This window comes from Plectrocnemia conspersa, unplaced genomic scaffold (genome assembly GCF_051122295.1).
Source record: "Plectrocnemia conspersa isolate PC_06_02 unplaced genomic scaffold, ASM5112229v1 ptg000005l, whole genome shotgun sequence".
Classification (NCBI taxonomy): Eukaryota; Metazoa; Arthropoda; class Insecta; order Trichoptera; family Polycentropodidae; genus Plectrocnemia; species Plectrocnemia conspersa.
Genome location: NW_028277169.1, coordinates 20,988,622 through 21,015,465, shown reverse-complemented (window position 1 = coordinate 21,015,465; position 26,844 = coordinate 20,988,622). Strand labels below are relative to the sequence as shown.

General features: G+C 32.0%; 5 protein-coding genes across 7 annotated transcripts; 2 read left to right on the top strand and 3 right to left on the bottom strand.

Moving 5' to 3' along the window:
• Positions 1 to 74: 74 nt before the first annotated feature.
• On the bottom strand, positions 75 to 5,594 carry Sgsh (N-sulfoglucosamine sulfohydrolase). Its single transcript, XM_088186540.1, has 9 exons — positions 5,348 to 5,594; positions 2,790 to 2,919; positions 2,433 to 2,726; positions 2,213 to 2,375; positions 1,248 to 1,311; positions 871 to 1,194; positions 640 to 812; positions 454 to 583; positions 75 to 389 (listed from the first exon to the last, which is right to left on the bottom strand). Exons 1-9 carry the CDS (start codon positions 5,433 to 5,435, stop codon positions 226 to 228), a joined length of 1,530 nt encoding a protein of 509 aa, XP_088042666.1. The 5' UTR covers positions 5,436 to 5,594; the 3' UTR covers positions 75 to 225.
• On the top strand, positions 5,343 to 8,842 carry Pmm2 (phosphomannomutase). 3 transcript variants are annotated; one of them, XR_015809687.1, is made up of 2 exons: positions 5,343 to 6,399; positions 8,228 to 8,842. XR_015809687.1 is itself a non-coding variant. In XM_088186573.1 (2 exons), exon 1 carries the CDS (start codon positions 5,510 to 5,512, stop codon positions 6,260 to 6,262), a length of 753 nt encoding a protein of 250 aa, XP_088042699.1. In that variant the 5' UTR covers positions 5,343 to 5,509; the 3' UTR covers positions 6,263 to 6,271; positions 8,228 to 8,842. The 3 variants fall into 3 exon arrangements, 2 of the variants coding, with proteins under 2 accessions (XP_088042699.1, XP_088042698.1); XM_088186573.1 differs by having other exon boundaries at positions 5,343 to 6,271; XM_088186572.1 differs by having other exon boundaries at positions 5,343 to 6,292; positions 8,228 to 8,299.
• LOC148235135 (EKC/KEOPS complex subunit TPRKB-like) lies at positions 5,343 to 8,842 on the top strand. The gene is made up of 2 exons (XM_088186579.1): positions 5,343 to 6,292; positions 8,228 to 8,842. The coding sequence occupies exon 2, from the start codon at positions 8,229 to 8,231 to the stop codon at positions 8,739 to 8,741; it is 513 nt and encodes a 170-aa protein (XP_088042705.1). The 5' UTR covers positions 5,343 to 6,292; position 8,228; the 3' UTR covers positions 8,742 to 8,842.
• LOC148235133 (methylglutaconyl-CoA hydratase, mitochondrial) lies at positions 8,753 to 10,454 on the bottom strand. Its single transcript, XM_088186565.1, has 3 exons — positions 9,950 to 10,454; positions 9,541 to 9,876; positions 8,753 to 9,092 (listed from the first exon to the last, which is right to left on the bottom strand). The coding sequence occupies exons 1-3, from the start codon at positions 10,233 to 10,235 to the stop codon at positions 8,827 to 8,829; spliced, it is 888 nt and encodes a 295-aa protein (XP_088042691.1). The 5' UTR covers positions 10,236 to 10,454; the 3' UTR covers positions 8,753 to 8,826.
• Positions 10,455 to 14,079: 3,625 nt separating this feature from the next.
• On the bottom strand, positions 14,080 to 25,417 carry raptor (regulatory associated protein of MTOR complex 1). The gene is made up of 26 exons (XM_088186443.1): positions 25,135 to 25,417; positions 22,806 to 22,908; positions 22,609 to 22,730; positions 21,714 to 21,833; positions 21,497 to 21,643; positions 21,188 to 21,423; positions 19,654 to 19,836; positions 19,294 to 19,487; positions 18,987 to 19,228; positions 18,841 to 18,915; positions 18,691 to 18,771; positions 18,454 to 18,630; positions 18,028 to 18,184; positions 17,694 to 17,808; positions 17,460 to 17,623; positions 17,278 to 17,384; positions 17,051 to 17,213; positions 16,776 to 16,987; positions 16,636 to 16,711; positions 16,435 to 16,567; positions 15,814 to 16,088; positions 15,620 to 15,739; positions 15,153 to 15,345; positions 14,964 to 15,080; positions 14,763 to 14,891; positions 14,080 to 14,681 (listed from the first exon to the last, which is right to left on the bottom strand). The coding sequence occupies exons 1-26, from the start codon at positions 25,336 to 25,338 to the stop codon at positions 14,615 to 14,617; spliced, it is 3,912 nt and encodes a 1,303-aa protein (XP_088042569.1). The 5' UTR covers positions 25,339 to 25,417; the 3' UTR covers positions 14,080 to 14,614.
• Between the last annotated feature and the right edge of the window lie 1,427 nt (positions 25,418 to 26,844).

Here is a 26,844-nt window from a genome sequence, read left to right as displayed (position 1 = left end):
CATTACTCAAAGGGTTAAAATATTTTCGTTTAATGCTTTTAATGGTGTTTTAAATTAAATAAAAAGCATTATTATTTTATTTTATTGTATCAATTACAAAATTACTTACAGTATTATATAATAATTAAAAGCAATGTATTTAAAATGTTAAAATAAACTAGTTTTATATGTTAATATCACTTATTACTTATTCATGAGTATCTATCATTGAAATATTATCTTATTTTAAATGTCATTATCTAAGCTAAGGCATTGAGCATTATTTATAAATTCCCCAGCATCTTCTAAAACTCCACCCGGAGCACAAACCCACGGATCGTTTGTCGCCCATTGCCACTTTTGCAACTTTGCTTGTAACTGATTTGTGATTACCTCCATTGAAGATTTGCCTAATTATAATAAAATATATTTTAAAATCATATTTAATAATACTGTCATAAACATTTTAATTACCGGCAAGATTCCTAACTTCCAACTGATCTGTCTTCAAATCGAATAATTCCCATTGCGGACGATAGTAATAATCTTTTAAAACCTTATACCATGGAATACTTTGTTTACTTCTGGTTCTATTCAAAATATCCTGTAAGTTGAAATAATTTAATATTTAGTATGAATATATAATAAAAAATGGTGAACCTGGAATGTTGGCGATATGTAAAAGTCTTGATCAATTGGGAACGGCATTTTATAGTTGATGTTATGGATTAATTTATATCTCCTTGTTCTGATTGCTCTCATCGGATAATACATTGTAATTTCGTGGTGCGTTTGCGAGGCGTAAACTTCGTCATCGCCGTTCGGTTTTGGTTCTAAAATACAATATTACATGAGTAAAAATCGTAACGTGATGTTAAAATGTTAGAATACCTTCGTTCATTATCGGCAATAAACTTTTTCCAAGCAATTTAGATTTCCTTACAGAATTAGATTCAGTATCGTAGTCGGCTTCGGTTATTTTAAACCAGTCGAGCACAGTTGGCACAATATCGGTCAAACTGACCATTGCTTGTGTTACTTGATAGCGACGTTTCTTGTGCAGCGGTGAAGACATTAACATAGGCACTCTCACGCCTGGATCGTATAAGTTTGTTCGACCAGAAGTAAATGGAATTCCATTGTCGGATGTGAATATAACTAAAGTATCGTTATCATATCCAGCATAATATAACTCTAGCAGCATTAATCCGACTCCTAAAACATATTTTTTATCAGAATAAGATTATTAAAAAAAAAATATTATTTACCTTGGTCTAATCTTGAAATTGCTGTATATTGTGCGGCAATGTCTCTTCTGGCTGGTTCAGTATCCTAAAAATATTAATTTTAAATCATTTACTCATATTATATATTTTTATCAATATAGAACACTTGAATTATTAAGGTTTAAATATTTAATGTAATTATTTGTATAAAAATTAACTGCTGGTCTTGCGACAATGAAACCGGAATTATGATTAATAGCATAAATTATTAAGCCCATAAATTCCAAGAATACAATAAATACACAAAGCTCATAAGATAATATAGCAAACAAAAGTGAAGGACCTAATTAGTTAAAACTAATTCCACAAGTAAACGGAATTAGTTCCTCAAAAAATATTTTATAACAATGTGCTTTTGAAAAATAAAAAGTTTTTTACGTAGATTAAAAGACGGGCACAATAAATCTAACGAAAAAAGACAACCAAAAACTTAGCACATGCCTATGATAAATACGTGTGTAAAGAACAATGATCATTTTATTATGATTCTAAGGAAAGGATTCTGCTGTAGGGACCACAATAAATAACAAGAGATAATTGCCACAATGTGCCATGGGATACCAGCAATGGTATTAATATCTCAATGATCATTCTAACAAATGAACAATGAGTGACCGATTTAGAGGCAGATCTATAAAAATAAATTGAACTGTAATGGATAGTTCTATAGAGAGATTGGCACTCCACACATTAAACAACCCCCAAAGAGCATGCTGATATTCCGACTTTCAAACTATGACCCGGCGACCTAATATTCGCATGGCCTACTGCTGATTACGAGCCAGAGTTTGATTGTTAGCTTTATGTGAAACTTTTAAATAGTGCCATTGTCAAAATACTTAAGAAACTTTAGAAATGAATAATGGAAAAATTCGAAAAACAAAAATATTGTTACAATTATTTAAACCTTAATATGAATATATAATAAACCGTATGAATAATATTACTTGAACATGATACGGTAATTGTATTTCATCCCATTGATAATACCACGGTTTCCAATCAGGAATGAGTCCACCTGAGCCAAATCTTTCGCAAAATTCACCGAGTTCTGGTTCTATGTGACCGCATCGATGTGGATCATGAAAGCCGACATATAAAAAGAATGGCCTACAATAAAAAACAATATCAACAATATAAAACATAACAATAACACAAAAAACATACTTAGATTCTTTTTTGGTACTGTTCAGAAATTCTCTCACTAGCAATTTCATGTGTGTAATGTTTCTGCCGATTAAATTTATGTGATTATTCTCCTCCGTTTGTGCGTAGTCAAATGGATAGACTTCTTCAGGGCCGACGTGTTTTTTACCAACGATACCAGTTTTTATTCCATTTCTTTTCAAAATCTTTGTGATACTATCAACGTTGTTGAAAGAGTTAAAGTTGTGGACTCCTTGATGCAGTCCGTACATGCCATTTTGATGACTAGGCATCCCGGTCAATATAGCGGAACGACTGTAATGATAGTTATATTAATACAAAGTCATATGCTGATATTTTATAATTATAAGTATATACCTAGGAGAGCAACTACTCGCCGACGTATAAGCATTGTTGAATATTAAACTTTTTTTAGCCAACTGATCAATGAATGGTGTTTGGCATATTTTATTGCGATATGTCCCAAATTCAAATCCTGCATCATCAGCTGTAAAACAAGAATATATATTTAGCATTACTAAAAATGAGGGATGTAAATTTTATTGGGGACAATTTAAATGAACAATATATAAAATAATTGTTCCATAAAACGAGTTTTTTGTGCATTACTGTTGGTTGCGAGTGAGCGAGCACCCAAATGGCATGTAATAACCGTTTAGTCTTGTAGCCTGTGAAATATATATATATATATATATATATATATATATATATATATATATATATATATATATATATATATATATATATATATATATATATATATTCGCTCTGCGTCTTATTGACAATAATGTAAGTTTCCAAAGAAATATATTTTCTACTTTTTGATCATCTGCTTCTTCGTAAATAATTATGAAGTGTTCTAAGACATAAACTCGCTACATTTGTTGCAAAGCTTATACATGTATTTATTTAGGTTTATTATGGCCAATTTATACATGTATTTATTTAGGTTTATTATGGCCAAAACTTGGCGGCACTGGTAACACTGGCGTAACGGACTATCTCTTTTTGTCGACTCCGCGCACCATTCACTGTATATAAATAAATTACTTGTAACTTTAAATACTAATATTATTATAACTATTGCAGCGGCTCAATCTGTATCTAATTGCCTAAAACACTTTGTCAATTGTGATATTTTCGTTTTTCTGTAATGTACACAATGCTTTATTTTATTGGTAGAAACATTTTATTTAGTAATGTTCTGATTTATTTGGGACATGCCCATTAAAAATGACGTTACAGATTTTTGCACTCAAATGAGACACACGTGTCCTCACGATGATATTAGTGGGATGACGAAAGATTACTTATCAAGACAGAAAGTTATAGTAAAATACAGCGTTATACGCAGGGACTACGCGAAGAAACGCAAGACCCGTGGTAATAATCAGCCCTCCTCCCTTCCCACTCAAAAAAAGATTGTGAAAATTAGTAAAATATGATTAATAAATATGTGTTTTTTATTTAATTTTATATTAACAGCATTTTTTCAATATTGTATATTTTACACAACCCGGAACTCGAGATAAGAGGATGCTATTTAACATGGAATTATTATGAGAGATATGTGCATTAAAATAAGTATTTTTTCCATAAAGCTTAATAAAGGTAAATGTTTAAATTTTTTCTTCGTTTTGTATTTTGGATTTTAACTAATGAAAGTTCAAAGACTATAATTAGTTTTTGATTTCATTAGGTTAGGTTTGGATTTGAATAGCAAATAGACCTTTTGCAACTGTCAAATTGAGTTTCATAAACATTTTAGAGCAGCATATGTGCGCCTAACAATCAAATTATATTTTCGCTAATAGAAATATATATCTACTGGTAAAAATGTATTTGGACGTCGCTAGTGAAAATATAACTTTAATGAAAAATACACATTCACTGTAACATTTATACATCTTATCTAAATAAATAATAATAAGTATGTAAATCCATATATTACTACATATGGAAAAGTTTAAATCGTATAATGTTACTAGCACCTGCCAGATAAATTAAATTTTTACTGACAAAAATATACATCTACTGATTAAAATGTATTCCAATATGATTTTATTAAAATGACATATTTAAAAAAATATTTTTGAACAGTTTTAAGGCTATTTTTTTAGAATTTCTTTTCATTTAAGCTTTTTGCAGGGAGTGGAAGGGAGGAAAAAGTCAGTGGTCGTTTTCTAACATTTTGATCTCATTAGAATAATAGTAGTAGTATTTTATTTAATTACATGCATTTTTCTGGTAACTACTGCCCCACCCCCCACAAATAAAGTTCCTCTCTAACGTCGGGCCAGGTTATAAAACACGGTAAAAAAGTGTTTACTCAAAGACATATATCAGATGTATTGCGACCCACGGAGGGTTGAATAAAAGTTATTGAATGTGACATTACTTAAGTTTTTATTCCAGAGAGCACATTTTTTCAGTTTTTTCATTTTTAATCATTTTTTTTGCACTCGTAAAATAAAATCAAATTGTATATAAAAATAATGTACTTATTTTTAGTACATATATTGAAAAAATATTTTCTTTCTTCAGCAAACCCTTCGCTTTCCATCAGTTTATGTATTTTTTTTTTAATATTACAATTATGGTCATAACAACAATAAAATAGTTCTAGTTCTATAATAATAAATTATTACATTATTTTAAAAATAAGAAAGGGGTATGCTACGAATTTAAATAATTGTAAATATAAGTGTTAATTAAATAAAATATAATATATTTTTGAAACTGTCCTTCGTTTGACGTTTTGTGTTGGTAGTGTCATTCGAAACCCGCCATTTTGAATATAAGGAGCTGTCGGCAATTTTGACAGGTAATTGGTGAAAAAATATCGATTGGCAACACGTGGCCTATCAAGATTGGCCGTGCACTTTTCTTTAATACGTGCACTTTATTATCAGTACCTGTCATCAGCAACACGTTGACACTTGTCGCTAGTTTTGCGCACGCGAAAATCACCCCCGTCAAGAACACCAACCGATAGAGCGCCATTTCCGCACCTCTGCCTCTCTAACACTGACTCCCTCTACGTTAGCCGCTACTTTCACTAAAGCGCTACTTTTAAAATGTTGCCCAGGAACAAAATTCTCTACTTGTTCGACGTGGACGGCACTCTCACTGCTCCCATGAAAGTCATCTCGCAAGAAATGAAATCGTTTCTTTTCGACGAACTCAAACCTCTAGTGACAATCGGACTGGTAGGGGGATCTGACTATAACAAGATATCCAAGCAGATGGGCGGCGAATCGATCGCCAACACCTTCGATCACGTATTCTGCGAAAACGGTCTGGTTCATTACCGAAACACCGAGCTGATCAGCTCTCAAAGCATGGTCCAACATTTGGGTGAAGGACCTATGCAAAAATTCATCAATTTTTGCCTCAAATACATGTCCGATACAACACTCCCCGTTAAACGTGGCAATTTCGTTGAATTCCGTACCGGAATGCTCAACATATCTCCGATCGGTCGCTCTTGCAGTCAGCAAGAGAGAGATCAATTCGTCGAATATGATAAAGCCCACAAAATACGCGAAAATTTCGTCCAAGCCATGAAGGACGACTTTGGAGATGCGGGCTTAAAATTTTCTATAGGCGGGCAGATCAGTATAGACGTGTTTCCGATCGGTTGGGATAAGACTTATTGCTTAAAGCATTTAGAACCGCACGCATTCCAAGTGATACATTTCTTCGGCGATAAGACGCAACCGGGCGGTAACGATCACGAGATTTTTAACGACTCGAGGACAATAGGTCACAGCGTTGCTTCGCCGGAAGACACCAAAAGACAAATAATGGAATTGCTCAAACTAAACTAATATTTTTTTGTTAGTTAAATATCTAATACGGTTCGAAATGTTCTTGGTATTAGTTTTTTAATTTTAAGTATTTTCATCTATTATAAATAATCATCAAAGAATCTATTTTCAAAAAAAGTGATTTAACAATTCTACTGGTAATAAATATAATTACACCTATGTCAATGCATGTCAAAAACTAAAATCAATTTCTAGGAATCTTCTATTGAATTATCTTGTAACTCGTTCTATCGTTTTTTAAATGAGCAATATATAAAATAATTGTTCCATAAAATGAATTGCTTCTGCATTACTGTTGGACAAATTAGGTGCAAGTGAGCAGTAAAAGGGAGCATTAGTCAGAACAGGGAACACCTTGTTTATTTATTTTATTAATTTATTTAGCTAACATAGCCAATTATTTATACACTAAACAGATATAATCAAAACATACATATAAAATATAACATAAAAAACTACTATTATAATTTATTTCTTAATGCATGAATGTGTTTCTTTATCCCATTGAGGAAACCCGCTACATATTTATTTTTGCGGATTAGTCTAAGAATATCCAAATTCACACATCCATACTCGTTTCTTGTACCTGTTAATCCTTAAATTGTCTCTATTTCTAGTATAAAACCTATGTAAATCTTTATTTATTATTAAATACCCTATTTTGTTATTTTTTAATTATTATTTTTATTTATACCCAACATATTTCTCATCCTAGATTATTTGTCTATTTTTCTACTTATTTTTTTATTGTGTAATTACAATGCTCTTTAAAATATATTTTTATATCTAAAATTACTCATAAATATTTTATATCATCAACCATTTATATTGTAGTTATCTATGACTCTTTTTATATTATTATATAACATATCTTTATAATTAATAATCATACATTTAGTTTAATAAGTATTATACTTAATTTGTTATTTAAGTTATCTACAACATTTTTATCATTATCACTTATGCAATAAATTAAATTGTCATCTACAAATAGATGTATTTTACATTTTTCTATATTAATTATTTTATCATTAATATATATTATAAATAACAATGGTCCTTATTTGGACCCTGTGGTACACCATAATAAGCATAATTTGTTCTAACTTTTTGCTTCTTTATTTTTTATTTAATTATCAAACCATCTTATAATTATTTCACATTTATACTTCTGTAAATCCAAGAATACTGCTCCAATGATTTTGTTCGTATCCTTAGCCATGACCAATGTATCAATATTTGTAATGCAGTTTCTGTGAAATGTTTATTCTGAATCCCGATTGTTGTTCACAAATCCTTTAATGGTTTGATTACTGTCGCTGTAATTTTTAATTTTATGAATCCTTTTTCGAAGATTTACCTTACATAAATGCACAAACAATTATTTTTATGGAACAAAGTATTTATTTAAATGCAATAATTCCCAGTTAAATCGCACCCTTTTAAAATTGTTGGATCTAATAACGCTTTTCGACGCAGTAGACTGCAAACGCTGAACGATATGCGATACTTGTGAAGAAACTGCATCTTCAATTATTATATAGCATAACTTTGAAACATTCCTTACCTTTTTTTATATATATTTTGATTAATGTTTCTAGTCTTCTTTGAGGGCAAAAATTACATGTGACACGATATTGTGATCTCGTATTATACCTATTAGTGTTATAATATTTTCCATTTCAATATTGGAGGTTTTCTGTGACTGCTCTTATAATGGTCCTCATCCTTTTTTGATACACCAGCTCGAATGATTTCTTCTGGATCTAAAATTATCACTATCAATTTTAGTTACAGAACTCACTACAGTTCTTTTCGCCTTCAAAAAAAATAATATATTCAATCTATAAATAAAACCCATTTCTATATAATAAAAAGTTTATAAGTCATGATACCAATAACTTTACGAATAACCCAATATAATATCATTTTTATTTGTTTAACTATTTTTTCTTTATTTTTCAGTATGTCGGCAAAATCTGTATATAAACTAGATCCTACGCTGTCCTTTCAACTTCATCTGTATCTATACAATAATGTGAAAAATGTTACGTCTCTATTAAACGACGCAAAAATGAGCAAGATACACTGCGCGTTGATAAATCCCAAGCTCATCTTCGATCCGTTTCAAGTAGTCGTCGCCGCAAATAAAGCAGTCATGGCTTCCAACAGGAAGAAGACTATAACTCGAAGCGTCTATTCGGAAATAGTCTATAACTTATCGCCATCGACGAACATCACAAACAGCTTGAAAACCTTCGGCGCAGACACTAACAGCGAATCTCTACTTATTGCTTTATTAACCGAGAGTGATGATCTATCACAAATAGATTCGGTTCTATCGAAAATCGATGGCGAGCAGTGTTCTTTAAAAGATTTAGAGAACATAAGAGACGAAGATATGATTAAGCAAACTTATAAAATTACCGTCGAGGAAATATTAGATAAGGTGCTAACGACAATTGCAGTTAAAATTTAAATACTAATTAGTTTCATTGTAAATATATATTTTTTTATTTTTTTGTGGCACTTTGTGATATAATTTTATGTAATAAATTATCAAATCATTGTCCGATGTAACGAGGTTTTCTCTTTTCGTTGAATGCCTTCAAACCTTCCAATCTATCTTCTGTGTTTATTACGCCTTGATAGCAATCCTCTTCTATCTCGTACGCTTGTTTTAACGGCACCTGCGTGCCAATGTCTACGGCTCGCTTGGCCATTTTCAAAGCTATCGGCCCATTGGGTAGCATTTCTTCGGCTAAACTGAGAGCTTTGACGAAGGCTGCATCCTTATTATCATTTTGTGGAACTGCATGATTTACAATACCTAAAAATATTTTAAGTAATAATAATGTATGTATGTAGGTTAGGCGAGTATTTTATTACCATACCCTCAGAAATTAATATTGATTATTCAACATAAATACTTACTCAATTTGAATTAAAGATTAAAAACGAATTATTTGTGCATTACTGTTGGACAGATTAGGTGCGAGCGAGCATTGGTCAGAACAGTGAACATGAATAACTCTGCGACTAATCCTTTTTCGAAGAAAAAATCCTAAGATTTACCTTAGATAAATACACAAACAATTCGTTTTATGGAACAAAGTATTTATTTTAATATATCTCTCAAAATAATTCCCTATTGAATAGCACTTCATGACTGGAATAGTCATTTTAGTGATGAAAAAATTGGTTTAGTCATATTTATATACGGCGATTCATTCCTAGATTAACCAGAGTAATAAAAATTGATTCATATTTCACCGTACCTAATCCTTTTGCTTCTTTTCCTGTAAATACCCGAGCTGTGAAGATTAGTTCTTTAGCTAGAGCCGGACTTATTATCCGCGGTAGTCTCTGAGTGCCTCCAGCCCCTGGAATGATTGCCAATCTCGTCTCCACCAAACCCATTTTGATATCTTCGCTAGCTATTCTAATATCGCAAGCTAACGCCATTTCTAATCCACCTCCCATCGCTGTTCCGTCCATCGCAGCTATCACGGGAAACGGCAACTCTTCAATATTTCTCATCATTTGCCTCAAACGACTCACGAACCTTCGCACTTCATCATTAGACATCTTCACTCTCTCTTTCAAGTCAGCGCCTAAAACGTTTCATTTATTATATTGACATTGAACTTATTAGATCAAAGTTCGATTTAAATTATTATGTACTACCAGCACAGAATATATCAGGAACGTTGCTTCTTAATATGAGTACCCTAGTGGACGCATCCTTTTCAAGGTTGTAAATACCATCCAAAAGACTATCCACCAAGGATCTGCTGAAAGCGTTCCTAACAGACGGCCGGTTAAGTCCAAACACAGTGATACCCTCGCGCTCTTCTCTCAATTTATCAATTATCAACTCTGGTGAGATTTTGGCAGAAGTCTGATTACAGTTCCTTACGAAAACCCGCGTAGCGAAAGTTTTACCAAAATTAAGACATTGTAAAGTAGCCATTTTTAAATCGACTAACAAATGATAAGGATAAGGTCAAAAAACGTCACGTAAGCGGTAGATTTTAGGAGACGGGTAATCTTGCCGAGTAACCTGGAAACTAATAAAGTGACATAACATGTGTCAACAGTCGTCATCGTGGCCAATTTAGCGCCGGAAACCATCGGCACGGGTGCCCGGAAGTTTCAAGTTTTTAGGGTTATGGTTGCACATTGTTTGATTATGACCAAAATATTTATTTTAATTTAAATAATTAGCTTTATTAATTGGTTACTTTTCAATGCTTATTTTGCTCTTCTGTTTATTTAAATATAATAATAACAATTATAACTTATTGATAAATTGAATTTAATAAAAAAATATTAGTCAAAATAATTGGGTTTAAAAAAATTTTAATGGGGAAAAATAATAAAAAAAAACGAGAATAAGTTGATCTATACAGCTCGTAAATAGAAAATCGTGGGTTGTTTCACAGCCTATAAACGATTCATACGCACGAATATTGATAGCGTTCAATAAAAATACGCTATATTATCCACCGCTTTACTCAAATGCGAGTAGAATAGAAGGAATCGGCAAATGAATAGGTAAACTGCACTTTTCTATAGTCAGAGTCAACAAGATTGTAATTTGTGTTTTTATAAATTTCTAAGCCCACGTCCAGAGCTGTCAATCCAATTTTACATTTTGGTGTACTATATATCGAAACCCCATTGTTTCGACAGAAACAGTGAGTTTGAGGATTCGAAAAAAAATAGCTAAAAAAAATATTTTATAATGGTAAGCCCAGAATAATCTACTGCTAGATATGACTCTGATAATAATGATGTTGAACTAAGGAAACAACAGGTTAGTTCAGAATATACCAGCGACTAAGAGGAATATTAAAATTCTTATCCCGTTTTAAATTATTTACGTATAAGGAATTGTTAATATTTTTGAGTAGATATTGTTATTATAAAGTAATAATAAATATTATTTTTACCACATTGACATTTTTATATTTAAATACAATAATGTACATATACATATGTGCATATATAATTGAATGTGTTCGCTTTACGCGATTTTTGAAACCTATCTCCTAAACTTTTATTTTTTGATTTATTTTTTGAAACCTATCTTCCATTGTTGTATGTGCCCTATGCCTAAATTTATGTGAATTAGATTTACTCGAAATTTCGCGGAACCTATCTACCGCACAAGTCAAGGTATGACTGTATAGCATTTTTACATGAAAATACACAAAAATGACCAACTAACAATAGGCTATAAAAGCTTTACTTCTATTATATAACAATATACTTGTTCAAATAAAGCAACTATTTTTTTTATATCACATACAAATTTAGCTAGCTATTGCTAATGAAATAAAGTCTTTTAAATATATAAAAATATGTTGAAATTCCTTTATCTATCATTGAATATATATGTTTTTCAATTAACAGTATATAAAAATGTATTGTAAATACAATACACAAAAATTTAATCATAATCCACAGTAAAACTGTATTTTTGTTTTCAAATATAAAAAAGATCTACTTGCTCTAAATATTTCCGAACTACGTTTATGACACTTAACACGTTCTTGTTTGTCACGAGAAATCTTGTGTTGAGTTAATTGCCAGTTGTTTCACAACATTCGATAGATTCACGCCCGCGTATTTTCAAAGTTTAGTATTTATTTATTAGCGGCATTTAATGAAAAGATCAAGTAGAACTTTCGAATCATTCATTAATTAGCTATTACATTTCGGATGTGTTTCATCATTCACAGAATCGACTTTTTGTGCCATGCTAAAAATATTTACATTTAATTAGGGAATGCTGGGTTATATTCTTTGAGATAGAACTATTATTATTATATTTATTGATAGTTTCTTCACAAGGAAATACACACATCCTTTACTTTTACACGGTTTCGTTTTAACACTGTTTTTCTTTTGTCGAAAAAATATTTGATTAAATGAAGGAAAATAATACACTTAAGGCTCGGCCACACAGAGAGCGGTCTGTCGCGTCGGGAAGCGATATCTGACAGAACTGATGCAACATCGCATCATACAACCAGACCGCCTGACCGTCGCGGTCAGATATCGCTTCCCGCCGCGATAGACCGCTCTCCGTGTGGCCGAGCCTTTACAATTAGCTACGTTTGGACATTCACGAGTGTGAAAATAATTGTATTGACAATTATCGATATTAAAAAATCCACTTTAAATACATGCTGGAAATCAACCTGTGCAGGAATAGTCTTGAGTAATAAAAATATGAAATTAAGAGAATCTTTAAACTCGAACATTATTAATTTCACATGTTCACTAGGAGGTGAGCGATAAAATTATTTAGCTACAATATAATTAAGAAATTGCTAGAAAAACAAGAGCTAAATAAAAAATAATTGATTGGTATGGCGGCTACAATAGTTCTTCCAAGTGACATTGAATGCAATACTGAAAGCTCTGGTTCAATTTTAGCGATTAGTACAAAACAATAAGAGATGGACTGCAAATAGCAATGAATATGAAAATGCATTTCCTATATAATGATCCAGTTATGGCTCGTGGTTTGCAATTTCAACGAAAAATAAAATAATGCATTGTCAAGTACGAAGAGATTTACAAGAATCTTTAAAAAAATATAGCCAACACACATTACTGATTTATTGATGCGGTCGATGAAATATAACGAAAATTAAATGAAAGCAGTGAAGAAGTAAGAAGCCAATAAGAAAAAAATAAAACAACCGTTTTAATATTTTCTAGTGTAAGCGACAATGATTAATACTTTTTTATCTGTTTATATATTTTTTTAAAATCAATATGCATGTATTTTTTCAATCTTCCTATTTTTCATATATTCGTGTCTCCCTTTACAGTTTACAAAGTGATGTAGCGCAGTGGTACGCAAACTATGAGTCCCGACCCTCGAGGTGGTCGAGAAACTTTTTTGGGATCGCAAAATTCAAAGAAATTTATTTGACTTAAAATATAATGCGCATTCAATTTAACCACTGCCAAAAAATTTGGTTATCAATTCGAAACTAATATGCTGATTTGAAGAAAAAGGCGACTAATATTTTGATTCAGTTTGCACCAATCTACTTATGTGATACTGGCGGCTTTTCAAAATTAGTTTCATTTAAACAAAATATTGCTCACGAAAACAAAAAATTCACTTCAACCACATTGACAAATATCGCGACAAGCTTTTAAATAAAATAGAAGGTTGGAAATAAAAATAAATAGTCAGCATACCACTGATCTAGTGAAACCTATCTTTCGTGTTAAGCTAATGAGATCAGGTTCTGAAAATATCAAAGGACACTCAAAATAAAAAGGTCATTATTGCTGCAGGAGCTAAAAAATTATCATTTCGAAAATTTTTGTTTGAAAATAAATTGCTAAGGGAACTCAAAAAAGGGTCTTTTTGGAAATTTGTGTTCAAGAAGTATAAAGGACAACATTTTTAAGAAGGACGTTTGGTTACCTTACTTAAGCGAATGTAGAGTGTAGTAGTAAATCTAAAGAGTTAGGTAAGACATAAGATATATTAAATCTTAATTTACAGAAAATATATGATAAACGTTACAGGTTATATTCCTTAGAAAATATCTACTTTTGTTCTTTTCGATTAAAAAATTGAACACAACACTAGAATGGATTCAGCTGTAGTTTTAGAATCAACTACGATTTTATATTATAAAATGTATATCGAAAATAATTAAATTTGCAAATTTAATTACCTCAAAAATCACGTTTATCTCAGTTAACTTGACTAAGTTTTATTACAATATTTTTTAGCACTTAGATGGTGTTTATATAAAAACTAGGCAGTAATAAAACCATTTTCTTCATATCAATTTTAATTAGATATTAATATAGCAGTAACAATCTACAAAATTAATATAAAAAACAATTATTTATATCATATACTAAGTTGTGTACATTTCAACCTTATACAATATCTATAGTCCGTAGTAGGATAATTTATTTCATTAACACATTTTACGAGGTTTGAAATATAAAATTCTAATCTCACAATTTCAATGGCAAAAATAATTTGTCTGGATTGATTTGTCATACAATATATACACACACACAAAAGTCAATAACTTTACAATATTTATTTATATAATAGTAAATTCAAAATGTCGTTTGTAATAATTAAAACTGGATTAATGTTATATATATTTACAATATTACATTGTACAAAGCTTCTAAATATATTTATATATATATATATATTTTTTTATGTATGTAATACATAAGCCTGCATTTGTTGATCTGCTTGTTACAAAATGGATATTACGTTCAAGTACAAGATTCCGATGGCTGACAACTTGAAAAAGGCAACGGTATCGGAATATAATAGTTTGAATATCATCTACGCGTGTCTGTGCTGTACACTGATACTGTGGAGTCCCTTGTTCCGACTGCGAGAACACATCTGTAAAAAAAATAAAGCAATATATTATTCTATATAATCCTATTTTTGTGTATTGAGTACTGCAAAACAATATTTATTTACCTTTCCGGATGGAACGAGAGGCATGAAACTGGACAGACCCGTGACCCCATGAAACCCTCTCTAAACCTTATAACGTTAAGACTCACACCGCTCTTATTATATACTTCGATGTGTTGATTTGAGAAGCCACTAAAAATTAAGAATACCATTTGTGTAACCATTTTATCAGACTTTATATGTATAATTTATAACAATACATACCTCGCTAAAACATCTTCATATTGATGGACTGCCATCGCTGTCATACCTTGCGATGTTTGCACAAATGATACAACAGCCATTTTTCTTATATCGTATATACGAATTTCACCAGATTCGCTAAAATTAATGAATAAGAATAAATTGAAACATTGAGCTAGATTATTCTTAAAGGTCATGAAAAAAATTTACCATCCGGAAACTAAAGTAACGCCATCGGCTCCCAAGTGAGCTTGAAGTAAAGATTTTTGATGATCTCGTAGCACGGGACCAATGCATTGGTTCCCTTTCGATCTGATGTCCCATATACGCAATGTACCATCTATGAATCCGCAAGCAGCCAATTCTCCACTGCGAGAAACACAAGTAGCAGCACACTCAGCCTCTGTTGAATTAAATATAGTTTAACTTGAATTGATCCGATGAAGTGTATATTATTCTCTATAGCATTATATGGGGTGGTGATATCATAAAACATGGTATCAAAAGAACAGAGCACGATAGACACTTAATGTGAATAAAAGTTCAATAATAACAAGGCATCAAAGAAAACTTCTCAATATTATGCTTGCACTTAACATGGCTCAGGATCGAGAGGAATGGATATGTATAATTCACGCAGTTCTAGGTTATATAATCGGTATCATATAGAAACTCACCTGTGGGTATATCGACAAGTTTACGTTCTCTGCATGCATCCCATATTCTTAAGACGCGAGCTGCTCCGGCTACGGCTAGCGTTTGACTATACTGTTGCCATTCCATCACAAGACCAGGACCTAATTTACATAAGATTAATTTTTATTTTAGTATACACGTTTTAAAATCCACAAAATACATGTTATTTACATACCAGTTTTTGTCGACTGCTGCGGTGGCAATTGGCTTTGAGAATCTCCTAAAGCTCGCCAAGCCGTGACTAGACGAGGATCGCGAGCTGTCGAGCTGCGTCCCGTGTTTAAAGTTGTGGTGGCGGTGGCTCGATATAATAGGACTGAACCGCAAGCAGCACCGCATAGCAATAGTCTTCCGGCATCGTGAGCGTTGACGTATTGTAAAGTAGTCAGACGAGAGCCTCCTTTCCACTGACCGTACCATAATTTTGCACCAGTTCCCCAATCCCAAATTCTATATAAAAATATTAACATATATAAATACACCACTGAGTGTGTGGAAACTAAGGAAAAATCATACTGCTAATGTCTCTCCCCCCTCCCCCATCTCTATTACTATGGATTATAGTGACGCCTTTAGATAATCATAAATGCAAAGCAAAAATTGTTAAATATCAAATTCCACAGACAAAAAGCTATGCAAATTTCGTGACACTAGATTTTTTGCTTTTGCAGTTAAGATTACCTATAACAAATATTCTATCTTCAAATTCGTTCTGTATGATTTGTAGACTTTATTTACCCATATAAGCTCACTGCCACTGTGTCTATATATTGAATCTAGCAATAATTATTCATACCCAAAACTATCGTTCGAAGCCACTGCAATATGCTGATCGTAAGGGTGGAATATTATCACTGAAGGAGGCAATGGACTCCTTGCGTTAAACACCTGTGATTCCAACCTATTGATTGGGTTCTTCTGTTGTTCTTCTAAATATTTAAAAACTCAAGTTAATACAATTGTTCATAGGTTGTATTCAAAGTTAAAAGTAACGAACCCCTAGCTTCTTTTCTAAGTGCCCTGTTTCGCCTATACCTCCATTGCTTTTCTTGATACATACGACTTTCGACATCCTAGAATTGAAATATGTTGTCATTTTTTTCAATAATAATATTAATAAATTAAAATAAGGGGTACCATATCTGTTGGGTTGTCCAAAGCACAGCCTATAAAATGACTAGTAGCCCATTGAACGAATTGTGTTGTCACAATCGGACGACGGTTGTTACACGAATTCATTAATAATACTCTAATGCTATCACTTCCGCTGGAGGTTTTACCACCTCCTTGAGGCACTCCAGAATCTTCTGATATCGTTATCGGCAAAACGGGTTTGCGATTATAAAAATCTATAAAAAAATATTATATTTAACAATAAAAAAGATACACTATTACAAACATTAAATACAAACTGGGTAAAGGTAGAGTTCTCGAGTGTTCGTGTATATACGTGACGCGAGTATTTGGTGAAGGCGGTAAAGACGAGCTGCCTGCGTTTCCTCCTTTTCCATCGGTTAAACCGCCTCCAAACCTGCCTTCGACGCACAGCTCACGGGTCAAACTCAATTCGATCACCTGATAATTTTACTCGATGAATTTCACAATAAACACATAATTGTATAGCAATATAAATACATACTTGATTATTTATATAGTTTACGATCTTATTACACATATCCGAAACTTGAGGGTGTGGATCAGAGCACATGGATTGTAATACACTCCACAGTTTCACATAAACAAACCCTAGAAAGATCACATATGATTTTATTAAAAAAAAAATAACAAATACGCAAATCATTGAGTAACCTTAAAACCTACCAATGGTTGGGAGTCCTTGCAAATTGCATGTTGAGCCCATTGATGAGATTGAACTGGAACTAGAGACTCTTTTGATGCGTTCAGATGGACTCGGCGGTGAGCTCACATCTAAGACGTCACGTCCGGTGTCTATAACGCCACCCGAATATATACGGCTCCACTTGCTAGAATATTTCCAATTATTACAGACACAACTAAGCATCAAACAGTAAACATGTGGCTATTCTTATGTACCTGCTGCTACTGCTACTGCTGCTAGTTTTGTGAGCTATTGGAGTAGCAGATTTATTGTCTTGCAACGATACAGATATAAAATGTGTCTCAAATGTCAACACCAACCATTGTAATGCTGAAAAATATGTTTATTAGTTTTTACATTATAATTATCGGGAGGCTTTTGAATAACAAGGAGAAAAGAAGAGAATTTTTTGGTACGACTTGATGTCGAAACGTCAGTAAAGTCTGTAACTGACTCCAAATAGAATACTCTTGGCTTGATATTATCTGAAGGATTCGAGGGACATTGTTGGTAGAATAGACGAGTGTCAACTAAAGAAAAACAACTAACCTGCCAACAATTCAGCTCTGACGATAGCACTCATATCTTGATGTGAAATACGAGCCAGACTTACGGCTACTTGTTGATCTAGATTATTTGCATGTTCAGTGCGTTCCCTCCCTGAAGAGATGAAAGTCCCCAAAGCGTACACAGCTGCTGCTCGAACCTAGATTAACGATTAATTAATATAATAAGCAATCAGATCTGTGAATATCGTTTCAAACTAGTCACATTGATAAATATTTTAAATTTGGCTAAAATTATTAACAAATATATGTAAAAATAAAAACAATATATATATATATGTATATTAATTTGATTTTTAAAATAAATTAAATATTTAAACTTTCGATTAATTTATACTATTTTGATATACCTCGTTGAATATTCAACTGGTGTGATTTACACAAAAACTATATTAAATACCAATCATACCTCAGGTACGGGATCTTCCAATAACTGATACAATTTTTCATGTGCATTGTCTCTGACGCCTGACCACCGAGCTTGTTCATAGCCATTCCACAGCCTACCCAAACATATCGCCAGCCATTGCCTCAATAGAGGATCGGATTCATTTAATTGTTCCAAACATATTGATACCAATTGCCCCTAAAATTTTAATTACATTAATATCAATCTATTTATTCAATAATATGCAAAACATCATACTTGTAAGGCTGCCTCTTGCCCGGGTGTATAATTATTGACGATCCCAGCGAGTACAAAAGCAGCCATCGTTCTACGCGAGCTCTGTAAAATTACCAAATAAAATTACACAACCGAATTCAATAAAATAAGAGCGACAGAAATATAACATACACTTATATTAGTGTCCTGCAAGACGGATATGAAATATTTGTGTCCTTTAGCGTTGACAAGATCAACCTGGCATGACTAAAAATCGTAACCATTGATTAAACCACCATAAAGAATTATATTTAATTTAATATAACATCATCGCTCACTTCCTCTACAGCCATGATCTTCGCCCATATAAATACAAGCAAAGGGCGCAGCTCCTTTGCCGACGTCTGCAGCAATTTCACCATATACGGGAATATTCCGACACATAAGATTAAATTCACAGCCCACGGCCCGAGAGCCAGAAATCTTCCTAGTATCTCCAATGCTCGAACTCGATGCATAGTACACAATAAAACTTGCAAAACCATCGGTAGTTGATCGGGCGGCGGACGAGCAGGAGAACCTACAAAATGAATTATTATTATAACAATCGAGCTCGTAAAATTAATACAAAATAAAAAATAGTACCTAAATCTAGCCACACTTGGAAAGCGGTTAGCTGCTCTTCGAAAAACGCTGAATGGTTATAAGGTTCTTTTTTATCTAGCAGAGAAGGTAATTGTGCGAGTGCCAGATCTAGAGTCTGATCCCAAGCTTGCCACATCGGATGCCCGGCCATCGATGGCATGGCGGGCGAAGAAACGGGAGTACAATTGTAGCACCTAAAAACGACACCATCAATATATGTATATAATATGACCAAAATCAATAAGATCACAGATTCTTTTTCTCGAAACACATGTTAACGCAGATCAGCATAAGCACTAAAAAGCATTCAGTTTCTGATAAGAAGAATCTGCAATCCCATCCTTTTCATAAATATATTACCTAAGAATTCTATCTGCTAATAAAAAATTTCTACATAAGCTAGCGGTGAGTAAATCGGCTCTGAATAACTGCTGAAACAAATCTGGAGGAAGCATGTTCCATGCGATGGTATCCGTGATCGCTGTGAAAATCCAATTCAGTTCGCCTATCATAGTTCTACGGTCGCTCAATTGGCCTGGTATTCTGTATTAAAAAAAAAAATATAAAAATATTTTAACTTCTTACAAATTGTATTTTATAACTAGATACAAACATCGGAAACTTATTTTCAAGGCGTTTTGATAAAACTTGTTTTTAGTGTCAAGATTAGACATTTTAAATTGCTCTAAAAATGATAGCATTTGCCGATAACTAAGATACTGTCTCATGGGAGCAAAGTTCGCACATCACAGTGCGTCAGGTCCAAGTTTAATATCTACAATGTTTTTTCAAAATTATAGACCTGTGGCAAAACTAACATCCTGAAGCAAAAATTGGAAACCCTATAAAAGAAGGAACAAACACAGACATATATATATATATATATATATATATATATATATATATATATATATATATATATATATATATATATATATATATATATATATATATATATATATATGTATATACAATTTTACCTTTTAATGATAATTTAAATGAAGTCGATTTTAACCCCTTGATTAGTGAATTATTTTTTCGGCATAAATGTACATTGTGGCAGTTTGTTAATTTTTACGTTTTTTTTATTAAATTTGTTTAGGTTTTTCAATTTTTTTTTTCATTTATTGTATATTTATTGATGAAGCAAATTCATTGGTTCTCAACATTTATTTATGAATCACTTTTATCAATTTTTGATTAGTTTGTTTACATCTCACATTCCGTCAACATATGATTATTTTATTCACGTATATATTTATTGATAGAGTAATTCAGTGGTTCTTGATATTTTATTGTATTTATTAGAAATATAAAAATCAATAATAAATAGTTTTGAAAATCTTTTGAAAACATGCATTCAACTGAAAACATCTAGCACATTCTAAATTTATACGTGTGAATTTATTTTGTGTGCCTAAAAGCAAATTGTTACGCGTGAAACGTAAATTGAAATGTGAAACATATTTGTTTGTTTTTGTGATACCTTCGAGTCATCCCAATAATACAATAATAGAATATTATTAAATCGTCAAAATTGGAAACCTATTGAAGATAACATGTTTGATTATATTACGTAAAAATATTATTGTTTCATAATAAAAGAATTATATTTACAGTACTTACACCCACTTAAATATCAGCGTTGACAAAATCAAAATGCATTTTCATAAATTTATTTTCAAAATATTCAACACGACGTTTACTTCCAAACTTAAATTGTATTATGAAGGAGATAGTTGTCATAGATGAAAATTTATTATATTTATATTTATTTTATCCATCAACTATTATATTAATAAAAATTATTTATATTTAGTTTTTTAGCAGAATAAAATTAAACATTCAACCTTGTCGTACACACTGAGATATACTTAAATTTTTTTAAACAAACCTGTCTATCTGCTCCATTATTCCGGGCGGTGTAATTTTAGCAGAGTGATTCTGCATGACGAACCATTTAAGAGCAATCTTAATCGGGGTGGTCAAGCAAGCTGTGAAAAGATCAGCGGGCAGTTCAGGGTTCATCGGCAGGATCTGATTCTCTGCACAAGCCGCCAATTGAATGCAGTTCTTGTAACAAGGTGGACCACCGTTGGGTTGACCCAGAGGCATGTTTTGACGGGCCATCTGGAATTCGGGCCACCGATTTACATTGAAATATTCATAAATCACACATCACAATAACGCATGTTTAACATACTTCATAATCCTTCTCGTGTTGCTCGGCGAACTGTTTAAAGTGCTGCACAATCATGCCGGCATTCGAGCAATCGTACACGTACAGAGAAGGCGCTCCCATCCACGATTGCAGGTCGTAAACAGACAACGGAATATATTGTGTAAATGCCTAAAATTTACCCACATTGAAGATTAGCAATACCTATTAAATCTTGCCGAATATATAGATATTTGCATACCTTATTGAATACCCAAATTTCGCCCTGACTCGTAGGCTTGGGTACTCCGTGTCCGTTGTAATGAAACAATACGCGTTCATCTTTAGCATTACGTCTCAAAGACGTGCAGATTTTTTTAACCTGTATAATAAACAATAGATTGATAAAGTATGAATGTAATACAACGAACATCAAAATATTCAAAAAATCTCAATTGTATTCGCTAACAAAAATAATGAAAGAAGAAGTATAATTTAATACATAGAGCATGTAGAAAGTCTTTGGATATGTTTGAATAATATATTTAAAGGTAATTTATTTATTGTCATATAAAGCAGACAGACATCACGTGCGCTGCACGTGAGCCGGTGCATTATTGTGACGAAGCAGCGAGTGTTACTTTGTATTTAAATTATCACCCAATATGACTATTATAACAGTATTTTATCATCGATTCATCGCGGTAACATGAAAAATAGTCATTTTTCAATTGAGATGTAAATCTATACTATAATCATCAACGTTTTACTAAAAACATGGAACACTAGCAATATGAAATTTTTAAGTTTCTCGAACCAAAACTGATTACCACAGAACCATCTAAATTTAAGGATTGATGGTTTTATTGTGCAGTTGGAAGTTTTCGGATTCACTGAGATGCAACGCCTTTATATGTGATTGGTGCTGTGTAAGAATCACATTGATTTATAGTGATTTGCCTTTTTTTAATAATAATAAATAAGTCACAAAAACAATTGCTCTATATCACAGGATAGACAAACGGTTTATAAATATCTAAAAAATTGGCATGACTCCTACAAGTTTATTCACAAAAATAAGTTTTATAGTAAGCTAAAGTTTTTTGTAATTTATGATCAACTGTGCAATTGGCTCGTATAATTTGATAGCCCCATACCTCATCGCTGGTAGGATCAAGCGCTTGCCTGTATCGAGCTCTAGGTTGCCATCGCTCATACTGAGTTTGCAGGTGGTTTCCGATCGTCTCCAACGATTTAGCCGGCGATTGTATTAGCGGATCTATAAAATAAAACATGAAATCGATTTAAAATACAATTCATGACGTTACTTTGTATACTAATATGAAACGGTTACCTATCCAACACTCTAATCTCGAACATGGTTGAGTCTTGACGATGTCCGGAGGATCTACGCCGATGTTTAGACACAAAACCAGAGCTACACAGTGAGTTTTGCACTGTAACAACAAATTTACCATATAATATCGTCACATGCTAATCAACAATAGTAAATTGTAATTCTATTGTTCATCTATGAATTTGTAAATATTGGTTTAGCCATTTCACAGATGGTAATTTAGATGTCAGTGATCGATCGTACAGTTGCAGAACAGCTAGAAGTCACACAACAAAGTTGAAATATTGATATATATATAACTTATTCGGATGATATATGAAGAAGCCGAGGCATTCTGTAATATTTTCCATTAGATAGTATAAAGGAATTTGTACAATCTGTTAAATTAAAAATATCATATTTTATTACAAATAATTTTTTTTGTTTCTACATCTTCTATAACACATAAAACTTAGTCCAGTGCGAGGTCACAACGTAGTAATTTTTGGTACTTGTTAAGAATATCGGCACCACGCTCAAAAACTAATAGTTATGAGTATTTACTCTGCATTTGGCCCAACGGCTATTAAAGCAGTCAACAACGTTGCTATATTAATACGTTTTAAAATTGTAACTTTATGTGAGCGAGCGAGCATTGGTCAGAACATTTAAACCATTTATGTAAGGTAAATAATCTTGTTGTTAATTTATATAATCCTCCTTTTAAGTAGATTCGTTGCAAAGTTATTCATGTGGCGTTTACTGTTCTGACCGATGCTCGCTCGCATCTAATCTGTTTAAATTTTAAAATGTAGTGTATCTTTCGTAGCCGTTAAGACCAAATGGAGCAGAGAGTTCATAACCATTGGTTTCTGAGCGTGGTGCCGACATTCTGAACAAGTACCATTTTTTTTCAACTGCCACACTTAATATAATTAATACCTATGTATAATAAATAATACTTATGATTCTCAAACTATTTATTTTTAAAATGCAAAATAAAACGATTTAAAAAAAAGTTTTTTCAATTATGTCGCTTTTTAATATTTTTTTAAAACGTTTCATGAATTAATTTCCCTTTAACCGTTTGAGTTGTGAGATAATTTATACACATTTGTTAGTATGCACTTGGGAGTGAGTTAATTTACTACTTTCCTGTTATCGGGGATCAAATTTATTATAAAAAAATATTTATTCATTTTGAAATTAAAACCTGTATGGACAAAACAGTCAACACCCCATGAATAACTTTCTGCAACGAATCTACTTAAAAAATGTCGCTTATAATTGTATATGTGAAAGTATTCTTTTAGTAGTAACTTTCAGTGAAAGCATATCAGACAATAGATTTATAAATTCACTGCTCGAGATCAGTGAATCTATATTTTGTGAACCTCGTAATAATAATTATTCAGGGTTAGAATAAATATCAAATAATTAGAATAAAAATATAAGATGATCAAGTAACTAAAACTGTTGGGACAGGTTAGGTGCGAGTGAGCGAGCATTGGTCTGATCATTGAACACCATATGAATAACTCTCGACGAATCTATTAAATTGTATGTAGGGCGCGAATGTATTCCTAGCAAAACTTATACTTTCACCGCCATATACCGGTGAAATTGTATTTTCGTCTATAATAGTATACATCCACTAGCGGAAGAGTATTGGGAATATGAATTCCCTAAAACGACAGTGAAAGTATACTTTCACTGCTGAAATCACTGTATATAAAAAATATAATATAAACAAATGAATAATTCTTTCTTTAGAATAAATTTGATCCCAGATCAGAGGAAAGTATCGTAAATTATAAAAAGATTAGCAATTCTCTGTTTTATTTTATTGCTTTTTTGTATTAGTATGTTTTAATAATTTATTTTAGAACTTTTCTATTTTTATATATAATCATATTTGGCTTTTGTGATATTTTTTTATATCAATTCAGAGGCTCTCAATGTTTTTTATAAAATATATATATTTCGTACTCTTTAATTTATTAGTATTATTTTGTATAAAAATCATTCACATTATTGAAAACTTTATTATAAATAAATATATTTTTTTTATTTATTATTTCTACAGTTATATACATATGTAAATATACAACAGTTAAAGATCGTAATAGTACATGTTACTTTAATCACTTATAAATAATTATTCGATCTCGATCGATGAAATTTATTATTAGATATTTATCATATTTTGGTAAATGTCAAAAGGTCCAACCAAGAGAGATTGAAGTGAGGCACTTATTTGAAGGCAATGTAATTTAATACAAATAAATATGTCACTTGAACGAAATGCAACGTAATACACTAGACCGAAAGAGGATCGAGCATATACCTTTTCCTTGATGCGCCAGGGATGCTGGTCGGGCCCCGCAGCTTCGACCGGCGCCACATGCCTGTGCGACATGAAGCTGAGGGGCAGGCTCCAGTCGCAGGAGTTGGCCCTATCCGCCTCCTCGGACCGCTGCATGCGCTCCGAGAGAGATTCGTCGGCCTCGCAGGCGGCGACGGCCGCCAACCCTGGCGATTCCACGGACATGCTGAAAACACGCGAGCGCACCGCACCGTCTTTACGACAGTAACTTATTCGTAAATGCGCACTTGGCCGTAACGCCGCGCGTAACGACCAATGTATTCTACGTTCAATTCCTTTCAGATACTTTTTAAAAAATCTTTATATTTGTGTACTAAAAAGTTATTTTTGAAAAACTCAATATAAAAATGTAGGTTGGTTTCATCTACCAAAAAAATTATGTCAGCTGATTATGGTCGATAGGTAAGAATAACGATGCATACATAATACCTGCATTATATCAAAGCATTTATATATATATATATATATATATATATATATATATATATATATATATATATATATATATATATATATATATGGATTTATAGATTTTCGCGAGTATAATTATTTTTTAAATCTCGGGATTCATCACGATTTATGCTTACTTGTATTCTATATTTCGTCCGTGATTTTCCGGCCATAATCACGAATTGTTTGCAACTGCCGCTCTTGTTCTTGACCTTGTCATATATACTCTTTCCGGTGGGGCATTATTTATTATATTAATTAATTGTCCATTTGTCTTGGATGAGCCGGAAAATCACGGCCGAAATATAGAATACAAGTAAGCATAATTCGCGATGAATCCCGAGATTTAAAAAAAAGATATATATATATATATATATATATATATATATATATATATATATATATATATATATATATTTAAAAAAAATTAATTACGTGATTTTCTCGCGTTGTTTTTTGAATTAGTCCCTCTATATTTCGCCGACGATTTTCCTGGCATCTTCAGGAGCTTTTCACATTTTTTTTATATGGTACACTTTTATTTACTTCGCGCAGGAAGGGATTTTTTACTCGCACTATTTTTTGTTTTAATTTGAATATTATTACACCCTTACTGCTCCGCGGATAGGAGCATACTGAAAAAAAATTTTATCGATCGTTTTTTCGTATTGTTACAATTCTTCGATCTTTAAAAAACGATTTACAGCACGTAACTGTTAATATTATTAAATTGTTTTTATTAATAATATTAACAGCTACGTGCTGTAAATCGTTTTTTAAAGATCGAAGAATTGTATGTATGTATGTATGTATGTACATACGTACGTATGTACTGTCCGTCCAAGATATGAACGCTCATCGTCACAGTATTGGTGAGAACATATAATAGGATGACCATGTGAAATTACAAGTGCAATTAATTTTTACTTTTTTAATTTAATTTGTTGAGAAAAGTGTAAAATATCATTTTATATACATATTTAACTCAAAAACATGAGAGCAGTTTTGGTATCACTCTCTAGGTTGAATATCTGTGCAATATAATATTTTTAAAATACCAATACAATATTACAGGAATTGTTTTATCGATTACAAAATACCACAACATGACAATAATTAATAATAAAAATATAACACATTATAATTTTTAATTCAATTTCCAACGTATGGTCACCCTACCCTTAAAACAGCCCTGATTTAGTATTGGTAACGTTCTCCTAC